General features: G+C 38.6%; 1 protein-coding gene across 1 annotated transcript; it reads right to left on the bottom strand.

Annotated features, from left to right (window-relative positions):
* Positions 1 to 11,328: 11,328 nt before the first annotated feature.
* Positions 11,329 to 13,383, bottom strand: LOC135463347 (clytin-like). The gene is made up of 2 exons (XM_064740607.1): positions 13,357 to 13,383; positions 11,329 to 11,862 (listed from the first exon to the last, which is right to left on the bottom strand). The coding sequence occupies exons 1-2, from the start codon at positions 13,381 to 13,383 to the stop codon at positions 11,329 to 11,331; spliced, it is 561 nt and encodes a 186-aa protein (XP_064596677.1).
* Positions 13,384 to 23,538: the final 10,155 nt, after the last annotated feature.

Raw genomic sequence — 23,538 nt, 5'->3', positions numbered from 1 at the left:
TGTCTTGACTTTGACTTCATTAATAATTCATGTTCACCTTTTAATGGATACAGTCACTGTCACTGTCTGGCTTTGGGGACAAACGGCTGACAACAGTCACGCATGACGTGTTGGTGAACCAGTAAAGAGCGTGTTGAAATCCCTCCCTAGATATTTCACCGTCTCCGTTTTCGTCCATCTTGGCGAACGTGTTGCGGATGAACTCCTTATCGTTTGTTCCCTGTAACTGATAAATACTTCCTCCATTCCTCCAGTGAGATGAGATCGTCCCCATTCGCAATTTGACACCATTCCATGGTGTCAAAGAAAGCTTTAGACGGGGCTGGGAAACCATTTCGATTTGCTGACTACTTGATATCCTTTAATCCAATCATCCCGACCAATCGTCTGTTGTTCTACTGGACGATTTGAAGTTGGGCAAACCCAGTGGCTTTTGTAGACTTTTGGCAAAAGTCCACCTTCCCACGTTTGATAAGCTGATTGGGGAACTCCATGAATTTTTCCATGCTGAGGAACCCATATCGATCCTAGTCTACGAACTCGAATACCAATTCCCATTTTTACGAAGCACGGTCTTCATGGTCAGCCTGAAAGAGTCCCAACATACAACAAAATTTCTTATACTGATATTCTTATATAACTTATGAAGTGCTATACACTTTAGCGTTGGGTCTCTTTTATTTATTAGATAAATTACAAGACGGGTTATTCGTCTATGAACACGAGTATTGGTGAAGATTACTACTCTTAGATATTGTTCACTTCAATTTTACACACCGGCTCACCAGACGAGCTGTAATGATAATGTGCATACAGGTTTACTCACTAATCGAACTTTGAGCATGTTGTTCTTATACAGACGGGCTCAGTAATTGGACTTTGAGGATTTGGCTCATATAGACTGCCTAGAGCTTTAAGGATATTATCCAGAACAACTCACTAATAGAGTTTAAAGGATATTTTCCAGACTGGCTCACTAATTGAGTTTTAAGGATATTGTCCAGACTAGCTCACTAATCGAGTTTTAAGGAAATTGTGCAGACTGGCCCATTATTCAGTTTGGTTGGTCAGTCACACTTGCTCGTTAATAAAGCTTTGAAAAAACTGTTCATTCTAACTTCGGGGTTTTGGAGTGAGAGAGTGAGTAAGTGCTTGGGGTTTAACGTAGTACTTAACAATTTTTCAGTCATATGACGACGAAGAAGTCTTTTATGGTGCATGTAATATGCCTCCTTGTTGCGGGACGATTTCCACTCATCTTATATCCTGTGTTGCTTCACTGAGACGACTTCCCGAAGGCAAGTAAGCTACCCCGCCCGAGCCATTATACTGACACGTCAACCAGTCGTCACTGCACTATCCACTTACGCTGAACGCCAAGTGAGGAAGTTACATACGGACTAAGTCACTCATTAAGTGTTGTGGATATTGTTCATAAAATCTGCTTCACTAATCATAAACTTCGAGGGTACTGTGAATATTGACTGTTTCACTAATCAAGCTGTAGAGATAATTGCATGATAATTTTTAATCCCAGCTATTTCACACAAAAAATCTGGATTAGAGATCAACAATTATGAACGATTCCTAGAAATGATCAACTGGTGAACTATGTGTAAGCATCTCGAGGCCCGAACACATTGCACAATTCTTATGTTACTGTGTGTTAAATGTGTTGACAACACAGCGTTTTGAGCAATTCTAGACCAGTCACATCCACTATTGCAATCATCGTCAATGCGTTTTTTTTTTCACCTACGTTTGCTTAAGCCGTGATGCTATGAGAGGTGCAATTTGCCACTAATTAAGAAATTACATGAACATTTAGAATAAAACTCTGTTGGTGAACTAAGCATCCCCTGAATCATTAAACTTATTTACAAAAGATAAAGTAACTCCAGTCTCCATGTCAAGTGAGTCCGAAATCGGTGCATTTGTCCGAGACGTATAATCCGGTCTACACTTGTATTCCACAAACTGCGCACAGTGTTTATTTCACATGTTTCTTTTGGGTTAAATGACAGCAAAGCGAGATAAAAGTGGTTACTTTTAAAGGGAAAGAAGGCTAAAATGATCACTAGATTTACTATGTAATTAATAGGACAAGACCATATGGCACAAGACGTACAGCAGAGACAAAAAATCTGGGCAGCGAAGACAGTGTGATGGCTGGCAAATGATCACACGTAACCGATAAAATACAGGCCTGTTGTCAATTTACCTCAGTCAGGTAATACTGTTCTAACCATCGTTACCGGTATCTAACAAGATAACATACCGGTACATGTACACGTGAAAAACAGTTGCAATCAAAGTGCAGCTGAGATTTTATCTTCACAATCTTATATACTCATTTCGTGCTTTGTTCACTTTCATTTGAGAAATGGCCTTTCGATTTTTGTCCTGGAGTGTCTATGTTGGTTGACGGCTGGTATACGAATGTCTGTTTCGACACATGGACGTGTCATGTTTGTCGTTTTTATAGTAAATACAGCAAAACAGGCATTTAGGTTAAATGGCCTTTCTGACACTGTCCTGATACCAGCAAACATTGCTCAAAAACTATTAAATGACAAACACTCTAGTTTTCTGTGAAACTCATCAACGACGGACATCCTTGGTGAAGCTCGATGGTGGTCTCGCTTATTTTTTCCTGCCAAAGCCTCTAGGTAGAAGACTTGAAACCTGTCGGTCATAGTCTATTGGTAACTTACAACCACTTAATTGAAAATCTGTCTAAATCGCACAGTAATACACGGCATATGTACACTGATATGTGCAATATGTGTGTGACAGATAATTAACTTCCTAACCTTCCAATACACTAGCGTTAACACTAAGCGTCGCAGCAGTTGTTTACCACTGTACGATATGCATGCCTTTGCTACTGACTGAAAGTCACTATTCATGTCGTTGATTTTTTTTTCGCTTTTATATGTCATGGTGTGTTGCACTCGGTTGCACTGTCATATATGTTCAGCTGCTTTATCAACAGTTCAAAGCAAAGGACAGAATATACCTTAGATGCCGTTAGCTTTAACACGTTCGTTTGGCGATACACTTAGTTTCAGACCACTGCGCGCGGTATGCGTACATGCGCTTTGGAGCAGTCCTGCATCTGTGATCCCTGAGGATGTATCAGTTGGAGAAGTCTCATAGCTCTGCCTGTCGTATCAGCCAAAATGGAGAGCAGATACAGCTTGGCGGACTGCACACACCGCTATGATTAACCATTAAACTGCGTTTCCACAATGCAGTTTGTCATATCCACTTGTTGAATTCGGCACGTGGAATGAAAATAGGTCGCGTTCAGACAACATACGATGTTTCGAATGATACAATCTTACGAAAAAGCACGTGTACTATTTTAATTATACAGTTCGAATTTGGCACGTCGTCTTTTGTCATGTCGCAACATGTAGAGGTATAAAAGAACTTCTGCAGCCTCCGCTTTAAGATATAAAATGGTTTTGAAGATAGCGGTATTTTTTTTTTTACCAAAATTACTGATGTAGGCCTCCTTATTCGCGTAAAAACCATTTACCAAAACTGTTAAGAGAAGAACGCCATGCAGGCAGTCATATAAAGCTAAAATGGGTGCTCTTGGAGAAAAATATTGTACTATATCTTTAAACGTTTGGCTTGCAGGGCAAAATCAGACACATGCACCAGAATGGGACAGTCGATGTTTAACACTCATAACCTGTTAACTATGATATGAACAGACAGGCCATGCAACTATCAAATTCAAAGAATATAGAAGGGATTCCAGCCCAGAACTCGACGCGGGCTTTGGATAAGCAGCTTCTACACTCCCCTGCTTGCACTTAGCGACAACGAGCGATGAACGGCGCTCCGAACTCCTGGCTTTCTGGGTTTGTGGATTGAAGATCACTGTACCAGCAAAGCTTGGAAGTCCTTGCGTCAGATTTGGAAATATTTATTATCATCCCGCAAAAGTACCCGTAGAAGTTGCTGACAGACGACCGTAAAGGAAGCCAGAATGAGCTGGAAGAACTAACAGCGATCTAGTTGAAGAAATCCTTCTGAGGTAAACAATTCTTGAATTGGTAATATAACATCACGATCTGTATGAATATAGTGCTTTACAAGGAAAGCCACGAAAGAATTTTCTACGAAGTGTTGAGAAAGTGGAACTCACTGATCGAGAGTTTTACATCCATTTAAAGTATTATTAGCTCGTGGAGAAGAACGCGTGTTAGAATCCAGCTCTTACCAAACGGATCGCGTATAAACAGCATTTGTTAACTTTTAATAGTGTCGTTAAACCAAAGACAACATTCAAATCAACAAATCCAAATTTTATTTGAAATCGAACAGTAGACGAATTGAGGTGTTGAACTTGGGAAGTTTCTGAAGGAAAACGATAAAAAAAGCACGGCGAGACAGGTAATCGCTAAACTAATGTAACATTTTGACATATCACATGATACGCAAAATTTATTTTTATCTTTAGCGACAAAAGTGGTTGAACTCGAAACTCCGCTGCTGGAGAGGCGATCAATTTCTCTTATATTTGCTTTCTCCACATATTAACTACTTCTTTTAAGGGAAATACCTCAACAGAAATATTGTCCGAGACATTATTCAAAACAGCATCAGAGGGTTGTGGGGGAGGAGGGCGGGGGGGGGGGGGGCTGATCTAGGTTCCTATTTTCTGGATCACATTATAAAACGCAGGCTGATATCAAACTCTCCGTCTACATAAATTTGTGGTAAAGAAAGGAAAAGTCCTTGTCTGGGCCGTGATAGTTATTTAACCAGCTCATGGGGTCATCAACTTCCTCCCTGGATATTTCACCGTCTCAGTGAACTCCTCATCGTTTGTATCCTGTAACTGATAAATACTTCCTCCATTCATCCAGTGAGATCAGATCGTCCCCGTTCGCGTCCCTGGTTTCAAAGAAAGCTTTAGACGGGGTTGCATGGTATAAATTCATTTTGAAACCAATTCGATTTGCTCATCAAATGGAATCCCTTTATCCAATCGTCTTGATAAACCTTCTGTTGGTCTTGTGGAAGATTTACAGCCTGACAAATTTTGTTCAAGTCGCTTTTGTAGACTTTAGCCAAATGTGAGCCAAAGTCAACTTTTCCACGTTCGATAAGCTCGGTAGGGAATTCCATAAATTCTGCTGTGTTGAGGAAGCCATGTCGATCCATGTCTAAGAACTCGAATGTCATTTTCCATTTTCGCATAGCACGGTCTACCTATTCAGTCTGGAAGAGTCCAACACAACCAATCTCAAAGACTGTACCATTCTTATATCGATATTCTTATGTAAGTTAAAATATGCTTCACACTTCAGTGTTGGGTTCCTTTATTTTTCCGACTTATTAAAAAGAATGCTTATATCCATGCATGTATGAACACAAGTGTTAGTGAAGTGGAGCCATTTAAAAAATTAGCACTGGCATCCCAAGATATTGTTCACATCAATTTTGCACACCATTACACCAACTGAGCTGTAGTGTATTGTACATAAGGCGTACTCACTAATCGAGCTTTGAGTATATTGTTCATACAGACAAGCTCACTAATCGAGCTATTAATATATTCTTTATATTCCATATATATATATATATATATATATATATATATATATATATATATATATATATATATATATATATATATATATATATATATATAGTATATTGTTCATACAGATAAGCTCACTAATCGATCTTTGAGTATATTGTACATAGAGACAAGCTCACTAATCGAGATTTGAGTATATTCTTCATGCAGACAAGCTCATAATCGATCTTTGGGTACATTGTTCATACAGATAAGCTCACTAATCGAGCTTTGAGTATAATGTTGGTATAGACAAGGTCACTGATCGAGCTTTTAGTGTATTGTTCATACAGATAAGCTCACTAATCCAGCTTAGAGTATAATGTTCCTAACACACAAGCTTACTAATCAAGTTTTGAGCATATTGTTCATACAGAAAGGCTCACTAATCCACCTTTGAGCATACTGTTTATACATATTGACTCAATAATCGAGATTTGAGGATATTGTTCATATAGTCTGTCTCACTAATTGTAAGATAATGTTTATACAAAGCAACTTACCAATGGAGCTTTGAAGATATTGTTCATACAGACTGCATGGCCCACTATTAGAGCTTTGTGGATATTGTTCAAACAGACTGTATGGCCCACTAATCGAGCTTTGTGGATATCGTTCAAACAGACTGCATGGTTCACTATTAGAGCTTTGTGGATATCGTTCAAACAGACCGTATGGCCCACTAATCGAGCTTTGGGGATGTTCAAACAGACTGTATGGCTCACTATTAGAGCTTTGTGGATATTGTTCAAACAGACTGCATGGCTCACTATTAGAGCTTTGTGGATATTGTTCAAACAGACTGCATGGCTCTCTAATCGAGCTTTGTGGATTTTCCTCAAAAAGACTGTATAGCCCACTAATCGAGCTTTGTGGATATTGTTCAAACAGACTGCATGGCTCACTAATCGAGCTTTATGGATTTTGTTCAAAAAGACTGTATGGCCCACTAATCGAGCTTTGTGGATATTGTTCAAACAGACTGTATGGCTCACTATTAGAGCTTTGTGGATATTGTTCAAACAGACTGCATGGCTCCCTATTAGAGCTTTGGGGGTATTGTTCAAAAAGACTGTATGGCCCACTAATCGAGCTTTGTGGATATTGTTTAAACAGAGTGTATGGCTCACTAATCGAGCTTTATGGATTTTGTTCAAAAAGACTGTATGGCCCACTAATCGAGCTTTGTGGATATTGTTCGAAAAGACTGTATGGCCCACTGATCGAGCTTTGTGGATATTGTTCAAACAGGCCGCATTAGCACAATGCACAATATCCCCAAAGCTTTACTATTGAGCAAGTCTGAATGAAAAACATTCTCAAAACTCAATTTAGTCAGCCAGTCTATATGAAAGCCAATAGAGCCAATCTGTATGAACAATGTTCTCAAAGCTTGATTGGTTCGACTTAGCGAACCAGTCTGTAGGAAGAATATTCTCAAAGCTTGAATAGTGAGAAAGCCTAAATGCACAATATCCTCGAAGCTTTATGGGTGAGGAGCTTTGAATGAACAATATTCTGAAAGCTCGACTGGTGATCCAGTCTGTACAAACAATAATCTCAAAGCTCGACGAGACAGCCAGTTTGTACGAACAATATTCTCAAAGCCTGACCAGTGAGCAAGTCTAAAGAGAGAACATCCTCGAAACTTTATTGTTGAGCGAGTCTGGAGGAGAACATGTTGTACAGGCTACACATGGATAATTTAATTGGTATGTCTCCTTAACGGTATGCAGATTAAACTACGTGTGCGGTCTGTGGAGTTACCGGTGTATAAAAATATATGGCCTGAATATTATGGTAAACATGTTTAACCAACAAAATAACTTGGAAAACAAAATCTTCACTGCGCAGTTCTTAAAATTAGTGATGCATAAAATAATATTCATAGCGTGTATTTGTACACCTGACGAAGCTATAACTTTTAAATTCACACTTGAGAAATTGTCAGGATGTGTTCAGCTGCAGTCGAACTCAACTTGCTTTGTATTCTCCGATCGTGAGAGGATATTCGAAGGAAACCTGTACATGAGACCAGCGCAAGAAAAATTTAACAATCTTGCCGCCTTATATTTTATATGTTTATTGGATTCATATATTTGTTTTCTTTTTTACGCCATACTCAAGAATATTTCATATTTAATTAATCTATTCTAAAGACAACAAACTGAAGGAATAAATTTTTAACGATTTTTTGGCATAAAGGGTGTTCCACAAACACCCGTCCTCCAACTAATGTTTATATCTGGAGCGTATGTAGGCCTACAGCACATTTAATGTGTAGCAAACACAACAGGGTGGTATATAGTTGTAGCATCGTCTCAGGTACGCTACAGGACGGACAAGTGCTCTGGTGGAGCACGGGGCTCTGCTGACCTGACATGAGGTATAAAACTCTCTAAAATGTGAATTATCTCCGATACTTTGTCTAATCTTAACTTTGATTGCATTTGCGCCGTGTCGGACATTGGTGCATAGGACCGAATGTTTTGTGTGTAGCTATGGGTATGCTATATCTGTTGAATAAAAGTGATAACAGTGCCCGGAAGCGTTCATCTTTATTATCTGGCCTGTCATCGGTTAAAAAATCGTCTAAAAGATGAAACATTCTCATTCGGAATTGAATAACAGAGTGGTAGGAATCAAACATGTTGTACAGTTGAGCGAGTCCTTTATTTTTCTTGAAAAATAGAAATTGCTTTATTATTCCATCTGAGGCATTGCAGATATGAGAAGGGAAAATGTTCCAATCTTTGACAGTTTTGGGGAAGAAAGACGAGGAAAATAATTGAATGCGATTTTTTTAAAAAAAGTCGAACATTGTCCCTGTTTCGAAGGTTGTATGTGTTTGTATCATTGATATTTCTGCCATCAGATATCCTTTATAGATAAGGCGCAGAAAGTCCATTTACAATTTTATGGAAGAATAGAATTATATTTCATCGACGTCGACTATGTAAAGATTCCCATTTGAGGTCATTTAATCAACCATTATATGACGTCTGACGTAATCCTCTAGCACAGAGTAATGCCACGCGTCTTTGGATAGCTTCAAGAGAGTTTGTTAGTTTAAGGCTACACTTGTCATACAGAACATTGCCATATTCGATTGACGATCTTACTATGCTTTTGAACAGACTGACAAGATCTTTTCTGGTTTTCTTTGCTCTGTAGAAAGTGCTTAATGTCCTTTTTGATTTCTTTACTACAGCTCGAATGTGTTCGTTCCCCTTACCATTATATTGCAGAATAATGCCGAAGTGTTTGTGGGAGCGAACGCTCTTTAGATTAACACCGTCTAAATACAAGTTAGGATGACAAGGGTTACATTTTAAGGACATAATCAAGTAAACAGTCTTAAGAGCGTTGAAGTTAACAACCCATTCACTTGCCCATTTTGATAAACGATCAAGGTCTCGATTTAGTTTAGCCTCTGGTTCATTGAAATTACTGATCTCTTCCAACAGTGACGTGTCGTTGGCAAAAATGTTAATATCACTTTCAATGTTTGTAATAATATCATTTACAAATATTAAGTAAAGTAATGGACCTAGTACAGAACCCTGAGGTAGTCCACAGAAAATAGGTTTGGCATCTGATTCAGTACCATTAATACAGACCTTGGTTTTTCTATCTGTCAGGTAGTCATTCAGCCAAGAAAGTAATGAATCTCCAGTACCAAATTGCTCCAACTTAAACACAGGACCTTTATGCGAGACTTTATCAAATGACCGTACACCTGTCATTTCAGTTGTCAAGGCTTTGATATATTTTATGTACTATCTTCAGTAAATGATGTATGGTAGAGTCCCCTTGTTTGAATCCAGAGTTATTCGGTATTAGAAGATCATTATTGACACAATATTCATACAGGTGTTTATACACAACTTTCTTCAGTGCTTTAGAAAGCGAAGGTTGTAGAGATACTGGTCGATAGTTCGAAATGTCCTGAGTGGTTGGGGTGGGGGCTCCGTGGCTCAGCTGGTTAGCGCGCTAGCGCAGTATAATGACCCAGAAGACTCTCACCTATGCGGTCGCTGTGAGTTCAAGTCCAACACCTGCTGGCTTCCTCAGAGGCTGTAAGTGGGAAGGTCTGACAGCAGCCTGTGGATGGTCGTTTCTCTTTTCCCCCGGGCTCTGCCCGGTTTCTTCCCACCATAAAGCTGGCCGCCGTCGGATGTGAAATATTCTTGAGTACGGCGTAAAACACCAATCAAATAAATAAATAAAATAAAATATTTTCGCTTTTACGCATAGGACTTGGTCTGTTGGTAACTGCTAACTTGTATCCACTTGTCTGAACACAATTATAAATCATACAGTATTACACAACATATGTACACTCACTTAATGACGACTACTTAATGCCTCAACTTGGAATACACGTTAACAGTAGTCACAGTACTTAGGCACCAGTGAACAATATGTCGTTGACTTTCTTTTTTTTTGCTATATGTCACGGTCCGTTCCACTTGGAATGAGACTTTATTACAATCAGCTGTTTTATCAAGAGTTCTAAGCACAGGACAAAACCTACGCATTGGATGCCGTTAGCTTTAAAACGTTGATCTAACGATACACGTTCAGATCTCTACGCTTGTTATGTGTCTACATATGTTTAAAAATAGCCGTCGAATGAGCGTGCATGAATATGTGATCCGTGAAGATGTATTAGCTTGAGTTACCTTAGCTCGGTCTGTAGTATCAGACCAAATCGGAGATGGAGAGGTAACACATCTTCGCGGTCCGTGTTCCGTGATAATACATAAAGAGGCGCTTACACGAAGCAATTTCGACAAGAGGAATAAAAATAAGCGGCGTTTAGACAACATACGAGTTTTTCTAATAGTATAATCTCTCGAAATAACGCACGCCCTATGTTATAATTAGACAAATGGAACTTGATGGGTCGCATTTTGTCATGTCGCAGCATGTCGGAAAGTATGCTTAAAACGTAATATGGTTTTAAAAATACAACTGCATTGTTTCTCTGCAGCCATGCAGCCCAGTAGTTTTTTTTTATATTTTAGCTAAGCCATTGACCTATGTCGCGTAAAAGGCCTTTACCGAAACTGTAAGAAGATGCACGCTGCTCTTGATGCTGCCCTTGGGCAAAAATATTGTGCTATGGCTTTATGTGACATGTAAATCACATCTGACACATATACCAGAGAGCGATAGATTGTGTTTAGCTACTCATAGCCTGTTGTGACGTAAAGAGCAAGTGTATGTAGTCCTTGAATTAAAGGAACATAAAGGTCAGCTCCTATCCTTTGGATAGGCGCATAAGGAAAGGACTCGAAAGGGGCTTTGGACAAACAGTATTTAAACTCTATTCATCGCAATGTTTTGTGGCTTCAAACAACAATAACATTAACGAGAAAACAAGAACACAAAGGCAGTGTAACATCTTTGTAAGAACATAGTGATTTTCGAGGAAATCTACAAAGCTTTACATCGATGTAGGTTTAATAAACCACGAGTTCGTTCCACATAACGCTTGTTCGAATCAGCCTCTTACAAAATAGGTCACAACTTTTTGCCCGGAGAATGTCTGCTAACTTTTGACATATTTATTTTTGTGGGCTCAAACAATTTTCTCAAACACTAACACTCTCGTGGCATTGAAATCCCTCAGCTAGAGTATCATTTCAAGCCACAAAGGCCTCAGTTCAAACTAAAAAAGCATCCTATCAACCAGATCCAAATACTTGATCTCAATACCTCTACTTAAATTTGTTGTACAGAAATGAAAAGTCCTTATCTGGGCCATGGTAGTTGCTAAAAGACCAGAAAGCGTGATCGAATTCCTCCCTACTGATTTCGCCGTCCCCGTTTTCGTCCATCTTGGCGAATGATTGACGGATGAACTCTTCATCGTTAGCGCCCATCAAGTTATAATGCTCCCTCCATTCCTCCAGTGAAATCAGATTGTTCCCGTTCTTGTCCATACTGTCAAAGAAAGCTTTAGACATGGTGGGGACAAAGTTACTTTGAAACCATTTCGATTGGTTGACCACATGGAATCCTTTTATCCAAAGATCACCACCAATCTTCTGTTGTCCTGGTGGAAGATTTACAGCTTGACAAACTTTGTCCCAGTGACTTTTGTAGACTTTAGCCAAATGTGATCCCAGGTCGACTTTTCCCACTTTGATAAGCTGCGTGGGGAATTCCATGAATTCTTCCAGTTTGAGGAAGCCATCTCCATCCAAGTCTAAAAACTCGAATAACATCTTCCATTTTCGCATAGCACGGTCCTGCCGAAAGAATCAGATCAAATTAGAAAAAGCAATATAGGTTGTTCCTTGCCAATGCTTGTCTTCTTCCATCACGTGGGAAGGTCTTACAGCAAATTGTGGATGGTTATTTCCCCCACCATTCCTCCCAATTGTTTATCAGTATGGCGTAAAACACATATCAGATAAATAAATATTTTCAATTTTATTTTCAAGTACAAAAAAACATCCTAGTTTTCTTTTTGCTTGTCAAACTACAGTTTTCCTCAGGCCTCAGGTCAGTCCTGAATATTAAATAGACTGCGATGGTGACGTCAACGGTCGAGTAGAGCTTAAATTGGGGAGCTAAGCTTGTTCATCGATAAAAATTTTCCCGATCATTGACGGAAAGCGTGAGATTGTTTAAGAAATATAAAAAATGTCTCAAAAAGGAAAAATAAAATTCTCTTTGTTTAAACATACCATTCCTAATGGTCCACAAAATCATATTCTACGTTTAATAGTACCTTTTTTTATACCTGAACGCAATCTACATGTACATGAGAACATAGTGCCAATCAACCAAGAGGTTATATATCCATAAAGAATATCTTCTTTAGTGTACTTTCTCATCAACCTTTGAATGCACCTCAAAAACTTTACACGACATCATATTTACAGTCCAAAATCCCTCCCCCTCCCCCCCCTCCCCCCCCACCGCTACAACACACACTTAATGAGCCTGAATACTTATGCACCGGAGAACAGTCAACAGCACGCCTCTAAACCATGCAGCAGGACGTATAGGCCCAATTGTATCTATGTATACATGCTTTATTCGTAGTATCACATCGTGAGATGTTTACAGGCCAACCTTCTTGCAAAACGATTATCTATGTAATATTTGTGGTGTTCACCTCGTAGGCTAGCACTCTCGAGAACGCGAAGGTCACAAAAACAGACTAAATACATGCTGTCCGCTGAGCCTACCGCAGCCAGCACCGCGCAAGTTTCACAGTTGCCTGTACTCAAATTCTTTGTTTTCTTGTGAAATGTATTATTGGCCATTGTGTATAACTGATGAAGTTTTAACCACATTACGTGTTATGACGTGTGATTACATGTACATATAATATTTACCGGGTTCTTCTCTAGTGTATTAGATCTGACTCCAGATGTTTGGGATTCAAACAAAGTTGCCCAATCAGCGGCAGATAAGCGATTTCCACGGCTCTAAGCCTCTTAACTAAAACCATGAAATCAGCAGAAACATATTTCCCTTTTTGTCGATCACAAAACAGGTCAAACAATGGTCGGCACAGCTTCAGTATACTGTCACTGGCAAAGGTGACATTTTTGGGAATTTCCATATGTCGTTTCATTGAGATAGTAAAAAAAGAGTTAGTTTTCCTCACCAGCCTAGTTGATGGAGATTCGTTTTTTTTTGTCAGTATAACAATGTTCAAAGTAACGTTACTGTTAACAAACAGAAAAAACCCGACTATGAAATTCACCTACATTTTCTGTGGAACTTACCATTTCTGACTCACTGGGAACAGACATTCTTAATTCCCTGGTGAAGCCTGATGCTGTTCTCGCTCAATTTTTCCTGTCAGTCTCTTCTCCTGTCCTCTGTTTCTACACAGTGTAGCCCACAAGTACACTCAACCACGCTTTTATTTCCTTAACTTCCTATGCACCAATTATTAAATTTCACGGCGCAGTTTACAGTCACAGTGGTTAGTTATGCTAATTATTTTCTAAACCTCAAAGATAGTTAAAATGGCGTCTAGTACAGTGGAGAGTTCAGTGACACTGACAAAACACGACATTTAAGTAATTATGGATCCCAGTGATTTTTTTTACAGGATTTTTCCTTTGTTACACTTGGATAGCATGTCGTTATGTTTACAGCTTAAAATAAAAAAAAAGATATGACATTAATTAGAAGTGCCAATGATGTCAGAAGCTGAGATATACGTGTGCAATTTTCAAATGTGTGAAATTAAGTACATAGTTCATTTGTTCATTTTTTGTATTATCTTTTGTAGTATATATAAAAAGCAAGATAAATTAAAATTTAAATTAGAACTTGATGTAACTTTAGAGGTAATTTGTATGTTTGTTGCTTACGGCGCCCTTTCAAAAACCTTCACAAGCAACTGATATAGTTCCGTGCGCAGCCTGCGGAAAAAAAACCACTTCTAATTCATCTTCTTTTAATGAAACGACTTTTATATACTGTACACAGTCTTGTTAATACAACACGCTTTGACAGCTTCTCATTTGAAAAACGACTTTTTGTCGTCGCTAACTAGTGCATGATTAGGACTGCGGTCAAACGCAGAGCGTCCTTGAGCAGTGCGCATAGGATAATTTTAAAGTCTTCTCTCCATCCGCAAACTTTAATTTCTTATAAAGAAAAGAAAAGTTCTTATCTGTGGCGTGGTAGTTGTTGAAAGAGTAGAAAACGTTGTCAAATTTCTCCCTGGATATTTTACATTCTCCGCTTTCGTTCAACTTGGCGAATGGGTTGCGGATGAAGTTTTCATCGTTAGCGCCCTACAGCGTATGAAACAATGTTCAAAGTAACGTTATTGTTGTTACGACCCAAACTGTCTGTATTATAAAGAGATGGCTTGTTCGAAATACACGACAGTTTAGCCACACAATAAAGTAACCAAAACCAGCAGATTTTATTTTACAACAATTCATTAGCTTAACAACAACAGATAATAAGACTTATACAAATACTAAAGTACTTAAGTTTAACAAGAAAGGATAGCAGTATCTATACAAATACTAAAGTACTTACGGTGTCAAGTCCAAACGGACGCATATATTCCACAATATATATATCACACAGGCATAAATGCTCAGAGGCAAATTCACAAGAGGGAAAATCCACAGTATAACTGAGTGTATGACGAAATATACACAAAATTCCACAGACAGGGTCCGTGTACTAATAGGCACAGTGTATACAAGAGCACAAATTAAACATACAAGTTCAGACTGAACAAGTGCTCGGTGGAGATAGGATATAACAAAGCCAGAGGCTATAGAGACACCAAAATTCAGCACAAATGGCCTACTAAAGTAATACACAGCAAAAGCATCCAAGCTCTCAATAATTCTCCTTTCTCCGTTCTCTGTTCTCTCCTCTTTCATAGGTCTTATATAGCCTGGTGGAATTGTCTAGAATAAGAAAATTCCTGAACACTTGATGTAAACAAACAGGTACCGAACTGAGCACATTCTGGAATATTCTAAGGTAGAGGCAAGACAGCAGGCGCTGAACTCAGCGTATGTAAACAGTGGCAAGCTAAATTTAGAAACTGACGGCAGTCGTGCACATAACACACCCACCCTTCAAGAAAAAAAAGTTTTCCTAACTTTTTTTTTTTACTTACAATATATGTTAAACAATATATGTTAAACAATAATATATACAACATGTAAAACCACATGTAATTAAACATTTTATACACAACTTATACACGAGACAAGCAATCTGCAATAACATTATCTTTTCCCTATACATGTTTGATTTCAAGATTGTATTCCTGCAACAATAAACTCCACCGCAACAATCTCTGAATCTTTCCCTTAACTTTCTGTAGAAACACAAGTGAATTGTGATCAGTATTTACAATCACAGGTTGTCTCGAAGCTGTTACATAAGCTTCAAAATGTTGCAGAGCTAAAATAACAGACAAACATTCTTTTCCAACAGTTGAATAATTCCTCTGAAACTTGTTAAGTTTACGGGAAAAGAAACAAACTGGATGATCAACACCAAGATTGTCCTCCTGAAGCAAAACAGCACCTACAGCAACATCGTGAAAAATGACATCAGTCCTTGATGGTACATCCGGAAACAAATGTGAAAACTCAAAAACAAGTTCAGACAGTTGCTGTTGCTGAATGGGTTCCACATGTTGCAGTTTAGAATCAAGTTGTTTTAAGACATCTGAATTCTGAAGCTTTGAAGAATTGAGCTTAGAATCAACCAACTGTTCGCCAATATCATCTGTATTACAACAACTCTGGTCAATGTCAGCAGCAACAACATTATCAGAATGTGCAGCAGTGTTGTCAGTGTCACTTCTGTTTACATAGGGTTTCAGCATGTTAACATGACATAACTGACTTGATTTGCGCCGATCAGGTGTTTTAACAACATAGTTAAGCTCACTCAGCTTTTTGTCAACAACATATGGACCAAAATATCTGACATCAAAGCATTTACCAGGTACAGGTAACAATACTAAAACTTTCTGACCAGGTTGAAATGACCGAACAACAGATTTCTCATCATATCTACGTTTCATATTTTTCTGAGTACATTCAAGATTGGCTTTAGCCAATTCACATGCTCTGACAAGCTTAGCACGAAAATCAGATACATAATCCAAAAGATTTACATTACTTGTGTCATCATTGAGAAACTGTTCCTTGTAAATTAACAAAGGTCCTCTAACAGTATGTCCAAATACTAAATCAAATGGACTGAAACCCAATGATTCTTGTACTGACTCTCGAACAGCAAACATAAGAAATGGAATACCTTCATCCCAGTCTTTCTCTGTATCATAACAATAAGTCTTAATCATGTTCTTTAATGTTTGGTGAAATCTTTCAATTGCACCTTGACTTTCTGGGTGGTAGGCAGACGACTTGTATTGTTTAATGCCTAACTGGTACATAACTTGCTGAAAAATACCAGACATAAAGTTTGAACCTTGATCAGACTGTATGGATTTGGGTAAACAAAACAGAGTAAAAAACCTTGTTAAGGCTTTGACAACAGACTTGGTGTTTATATTCCTTAAAGGAACAGCTTCGGGAAATCTGGTTGCTGTACACATAATAGTTAACACATACTGATTCTCAGACTTCGTCTTAGGTAGAGGGCCTACACAATCAATCAATATTTTGCTGAATGGCTCTTGAAAAGCTGGTACAGGCTCTAATGGTGCCGTAGGAATAGTCTGATTAGGCTTACCCACTACCTGGCATGTATAACATGATTTACAAAACTGGGTTACATCTCTCTTTAATCCTGGCCAAAAGAAGTGGTTCAGTATCCTGTAATAGGTCTTGTTAACACCCAAGTGACCAGCTAATGGCATTTCATGTGCCATACGTAAAATTTCAGTTCGGTATGCCTTAGGTACAACAATCTAATGTTTAACAGCCCAGTCATCATCAACAGATACATCAGGTGGTCTCCATTTACGCATAAGTATATCAGACTTGACACAATAACACACATGTTCAGATGAAATAACACAATCATCGAGAGCTCTGTCTCAAACAAACATGAAATTTCTGGGTCTTTATGCTGTTCAGTTACAAGCTGATGTTTAGAAACATGTGATATGTCACTAGGTGTACAATGGTCTGATTCATCATTATCAATGCAGTCGCCTTGAGTAAACATTTGTGTAAGAAATGTATCTTGTAAGTCCGTTACTGTGTTTTTGCCGTTATCAGAAAGTTTCTTTGACATAGACCTCGTTACAGCACAAGAGGGATACAAATCTGGAATTTCTTTCTCAACAGGATCAACAGTTTGATTTAAACAAGGTTTATCAGTCACAATAGGATTAACCATTACTTTGTCACCAGCAAGATCATTACCAAGTAGTAGATGAATTCCTTTAAAAGGCAAAGTAGGCCTAATGTCGACAGTAACAGGACCCGAAATAATATCTGATGACAAGTAAGCTTTGTGAAGAGGCACAGATTCAAATTCAGCAGAGCTTACACCTCTAATTAATACATTTGATCCAGAATATGACTCATCAGAAAATGGCAAAACATCTTGTAACAATAAAGACTGAGAAGCTCCAGTATCTCTTAATACCCTGATCTTTGTATCACAAGACATGTAACTTTTAAGTGAGACTTTACCGTCACAAATAAATGGCTCAAAAACCTTCATAACATTATCCTGTGAATTCTGTGTACAATCTACTGGTGGAGTCTTAACATTATCAAATGCATCAACATTGTTCACTATATCAGACTTTTTAGCAGTAACACACAAACCAGTAGGCTTGGAGCCACCCTCCTGTTCTTGCCTTCTCTTTAAAGCATAACAATTTGATATGACATGGCCTGGCTTCCTACAAAAATTACATGTAACCCTGCTAAACTGTCTATCAGTAAATGTATGGTCAGACCTTCGTTGAGTAGTGTTCGAATTAACAGGTCTTCTTTGATCACCTGATTTGTCAAAATTTTGAGCCTGTTTCGGTGGGCCTGAATTTGAGTCAAATGAACCGCTGGAAAAGGGTTGAGGCTTTCTAAATGTAGACGGCTTTTTCTGAAATGAGACCTTATGTGTAACCGTGTAGGTATCGGCCATAGTGGCTGCTGCTTCTAAAGTATCAGCCTCTTTGTCCTCAATGAAAGTTCTGACATCATCATTAATACACCTTTTAAAGTCTTCACTCAGAATGATCTGTTTCAACTTTTCATAATCATTATCTACGCTTTTAGCATAACATCACCGCTCAAACAGTTGTTCCTTCTGCCTAGCAAATTCAATGTAAGTCTGATCTCTTTTCTCAAAATTTCTAAACTTCTGCCGATAGGCCTCTGGCACAAGCTCATATCTTTTTAAGATAACATCTTTCACAAAATCATAATCTGCAGCCTGTTCTGTTGATAACTCTGTGTATATATCCATAGCTTTGCCAGTTAACACACTCTGTAAAAGGGTAGTCCAAAACTTTTTAGGCCACTCTAAATTCTGAGCAATCTTCACAAACTTATGGTATGTCTCCGTAACGGTATGCAGATTAAACTACGTGTGCGGTCTATAGAGTTACCGGTGTATAACAATATATGGCCTGAATATTATGGTAAACATGTTTAACCAACAAAATAACTTGGAAAACAAAATCTTCACTGCGCAGTTCTTAAAATTAGTGATGCATAAAATAATATTCATAGCGTGTATTTGTACACCTGACGAAGCTATAACTTTTAAATTCACACTTGAGAAATTGTCAGGATGTGTTCAGCTGCAGTCGAACTCAACTTGCTTTGTATTCTCCGATCGTGAGAGGATCTTCGAAGGAAACCTGTACATGAGACCAGCGCAAGAAAAATTTAACAATCTTGCCGCCTTATATTTTATATGTTTATTGGATTCATATATTTGTTTTCTATTTTACGCCATACTCAAGAATATTTCATATTTAATTACTCTATTCTAAAGACAACAAACTGAAGGAATAAATTTTTAACGATTAATTTGGCATAAAGGGTGTTCCACAAACAACCGTCCTCCAACTAATGTTTATAGCTGGAGCGTATGTAGGCCTACAGCACATTTAATGTGTAGCAAACACAACAGGGTGGTATATAGTTGTAGCATCGTCTCAGGTACGCTACAGGACGGACAAGTGCTCTGGTGGAGCACGGGGCTCTGTTGACCTGACATGAGGTATAAAACTCTCTAAAATGTGAATTATCTCCGATACTTTGTCTAATCTTAACTTTGATTGCATTTGCACCGTGTCGAGTTCGATACCAAGGTATTCTAGGACATTGGTGCATAGGACCGAATGTTTGTGTGTAGCTATGGGTATGCTATATCTGTTGAATAAAAGTGATAACAGTGCCCGGGAGCGTTCATCTTTATTATCTGGCCTGTCATCGGTTAAAAAATCGTCTAAAAGATGAAACATTCTCATTCGGAATTGAATAACAGAGTGGTAGGAATCGAACATGTTGTACAGTTGAGCGGGTCCTTTATTTTTCTTGAAAAATAGAAATTGCTTTTTTATTCCATCTGAGGCATTGCAGATATGAGAAGGGAAAATGTTCCAATCTTTGACAGTTTTGGGGAAGAAAGACGAGGAAAATAATTAAATGCGATTTTTAAAAAAAAAGTCGAACATTGTCCCTGTTTCGAAGGTTGTATGTGTTTGTATCAGTGATATTTCTGCCATCAGATATCCTTTATTGATAAGGCGCAGAAAGTCCATTTACAATTTTATGGAAGAATAGAATTATATGGCATCGACGTCGACTATGTAAAGATTCCCATTTGAGGTCATTTAATCAACTATTATATGACGTCTGACGTAATCCTCTAGCACAGAGTAATGCCACGCGTCTTTGGATAGCTTCAAGAGAGTTTGTTAGTTTAAGGCTACACTTGTCATACAGAACATTGCCATATTCGATTGACGATCTTACTATGCTTTTGAACAGACTGACAAGATCTTTTCTGGTTTTCTTTGCTCTGTAGAAAGTGCTTAATGTCCTTTTTGATTTCTTTACTACAGCTCGAATGTGTTCGTTCCACTTACCATTATATTGCAGAATAATGCCGAAGTGTTTGTGGGAGCGAACGCTCTTTAGATTAACACCGTCTAAATACAAGTTAGGATGACAAGGATTACATTTTAAGGACATAATCAAGTAAACAGTCTTAAGAGCGTTGAAGTTAACAACCCATTGACTTGCCCATTTTGACAAACGATCAAGGTCTCGATTTAGTTTAGCCTCTGGTTCATTGAAATTACTGATCTCTTCCAACAGTGACGTGTCGTTGGCAAAAATGTTAATATCACTTTCAATGTTTGTAATAATATCATTTACAAATATTAAGTAAAGTAATGGACCTAGTACAGAACCCTGAGGTAGCCCACAGGAAATAGGTTTGGCATCTGATTTAGTACCATTAATACAGACCTTGGTTTTTCTATCTGCCAGGTAGTCATTCAGCCAAGAAAGTAATGAATCTCCAGTACCAAATTGCTCCAACAGGACCTTTATGCCAGACTTTATCAAATGACCGTACACCTGTCATGTCAGTTGTCAAGGCTTTGATATATTTTATGTACTATCTTCAGTAAATGATGTATGGTAGAGTCCCCTTGTTTGAATCCAGAGTTATTCGGTATTAGAAGATCATTATTGACACAATATTCATACAGGTGTTTATACACAACTTTCTTCAGTGCTTTAGAAAGCGAAGGTTGTAGAGATACTGGTCGATAGTTTGAAATGTCCTGAGTGGTTGGGGTGGGGGCTCCGTGGCTCAGCTGGTTAGCGCGCTAGCGCAGTATAATGACCCAGAAGACTCTCACCTATGCGGTCGCTGTGAGTTCAAGTCCAACACCTGCTGGCTTCCTCAGAGGCTGTAAGTGGGAAGGTCTGACAGCAGCCCTGTGGATGGTCGTTTCTCTTTTCCCCCGGGCTCTGCCCGGTTTCTTCCCACCATAAAGCTGGCCGCCGTCGGATGTGAAATATTCTTGAGTACGGCGTAAAACACCAATCAAATAAATAAATAAAATAAAATATTTTCGCTTTTACGCATAGGACTTGGTCTGTTGGTAACTGCTAACTTGTATCCACTTGTCTGAACACAATTATAAATCATACAGTATTACACAACATATGTATACTCACTTAATGACGACTACTTAATGCCTCAACTTCGAATACACGTTAACAGTAGTCACAGTACTTAGGCACCAGTGAACAATATGTCGTTGACTTTCTTTTTTTTTGCTATATGTCACGGTCCCGTCCACTTGGAATGAGACTTTATTACAATCAGCTGTTTTGTCAAGAGTTCTAAGCACAGGACAAAACCTACGCATTGGATGCCGTTAGCTTTAAAACGTTGATCTAACGATACACGTTCAGATCTCTACGCTTGTTATGTGTCTACATATGTTTAAAAATAGCCGTCGAATGAGCGTGCATGAATATGTGATCCGTGAAGATGTATTAGCTTGAGTTACCTTAGCTCGGTCTGTAGTATCAGACCAAATCGGAGATGGAGAGGTAACACATCTTCGCGGTCCGTGTTCCGTGATAATACATAAAGAGGCGCTTACACGAAGCAATTTCGACAAGAGGAATAAAAATAAGCGGCGTTTAGACAACATACGAGTTTTTCTAATAGTATAATCTCTCGAAATAACGCACGCCCTATGTTATAATTAGACAAATGGAACTTGATGGGTCGCATTTTGTCATGTCGCAGCATGTCGGAGAGTATGCTTAAAATGTAATATGGTTTTTAAAATACAACTGCATTGTTTTCTCTGCAGCCATGCAGCCCAGTAGTTTTTTTTTTATATTTTAGCTAAGCCATTGACCTATGTCGCGTAAAAGGCCTTTACCGAAACTGTAAGATGCACGCTGCTTTTGATGCTTCCCTTGGGCAAAAATATTGTGCTATGGCTTTATGTGACATGTAAATCACATCTGACACATATACCAGAGAGCGATAGATTGTGTTTAGTTACTCATAGCCTGTTGTGACGTAAAGAGCAAGTGTATGTAGTCCTTGAATTAAAGGAACATAAAGGTCAGCTCCTATCCTTTGGATAGGCGCATAAGGAAAGGACTCGAAAGGGGCTTTGGACAAACAGTATTTAAACTCTATTCATCGCAATGTTCGTCAGGACATTTTCACAATAACCAATAGGCGGTGTGCAAGGGTTCGTGGGTTAAAGACCACTTTACCAATTTCCATGCAAGCCTTCGAGTCAGACTTACCTAAAAAGTAGAGTTCATCACGGTAATTCCAGTGCTTCCACTCAGAAAACTGGCCGATTACGCCTGGGTGAACAATTTTTGTGGCTTCAAACAACAATAACATTAACGAGAAAACAAGAACAAAGGCAGTGTAACATCTTTGTAAGAACATAGAGATTTTCGAGGAAATCTACAAAGCTTTACATCGATGTAGGTTTAATAAACCACGAGTTCGTTCCACATAACGCTTGTTCGAATCACCCTCTTACAAAATAGGTCACAACTTTTTGCCCGGAGAATGTCTGCTAACTTTTGATATATGTATTTTTGTGGGCTCAAACAATTTTCTCAAACGCTAACACTCTCGTGGCATTGAAACCCCTCAGCTAGAGTATCATTTCAAGCCACAAAGGCCTCAGTTCAAACTAAAAAAGCATCCTATCAACCAAATCCAAATACTTGATCTCAATACCTCTACTTAAATTTGTTGTACAGAAATGAAAAGTCCTTATCTGGGCCATGGTAGTGGTTAAAAGACCAGAAAGCGTGATCGAATTCCTCCCTACTGATTTCGCCGTCCCCGTTTTCGTCCATCTTGGCGAATGATTGGCGGATGAACTCTTCATCGTTAGCGCCCATCAAGTTATAATGCTCCCTCCATTCCTCCAGTGAAATCAGATTGTTCCCGTTCTTGTCCATACTGTCAAAGAAAGCTTTAGACATGGTGGGGACAAAGTTACTTTGAAACCATTTCGATTGGTTGACCACATGGAATCCTTTTATCCAAAGATCACCACCAATCTTCTGTTGTCCTGGTGGAAGATTTACAGCTTGACAAACTTTGTCCCAGTGACTTTTGTAGACTTTAGCCAAATGTGATCCCAGGTCGACTTTTCCCACTTTGATAAGCTGCGTGGGGAATTCCATGAATTCTTCCAGTTTGAGGAAGCCATCTCCATCCAAGTCTAAAAACTCGAATAACATCTTCCATTTTCGCATAGCACGGTCCTGCCGAAAGAATGAGATCAAATTAGAAAAAGCAATATAGGTTGTTCCTTGCCAATGCTTGTCTTCTTCCATCACGTGGGAAGGTCTTACAGCAAATTGTGGATGGTTATTTCCCCCACCATTCCTCCCATTTGTTTATCAGTATGGCGTAAAACACATATCAGATAAATAAATATTTTCAATTTTATTTTC

This window comes from Liolophura sinensis, chromosome 3, assembly GCF_032854445.1.
Source record: "Liolophura sinensis isolate JHLJ2023 chromosome 3, CUHK_Ljap_v2, whole genome shotgun sequence".
Taxonomy (NCBI): domain Eukaryota; kingdom Metazoa; phylum Mollusca; class Polyplacophora; order Chitonida; family Chitonidae; genus Liolophura; species Liolophura sinensis.
The sequence above is the reverse complement of the archived record's forward strand: the minus strand, read 5'-3'. Positions and strand labels throughout refer to the sequence as shown.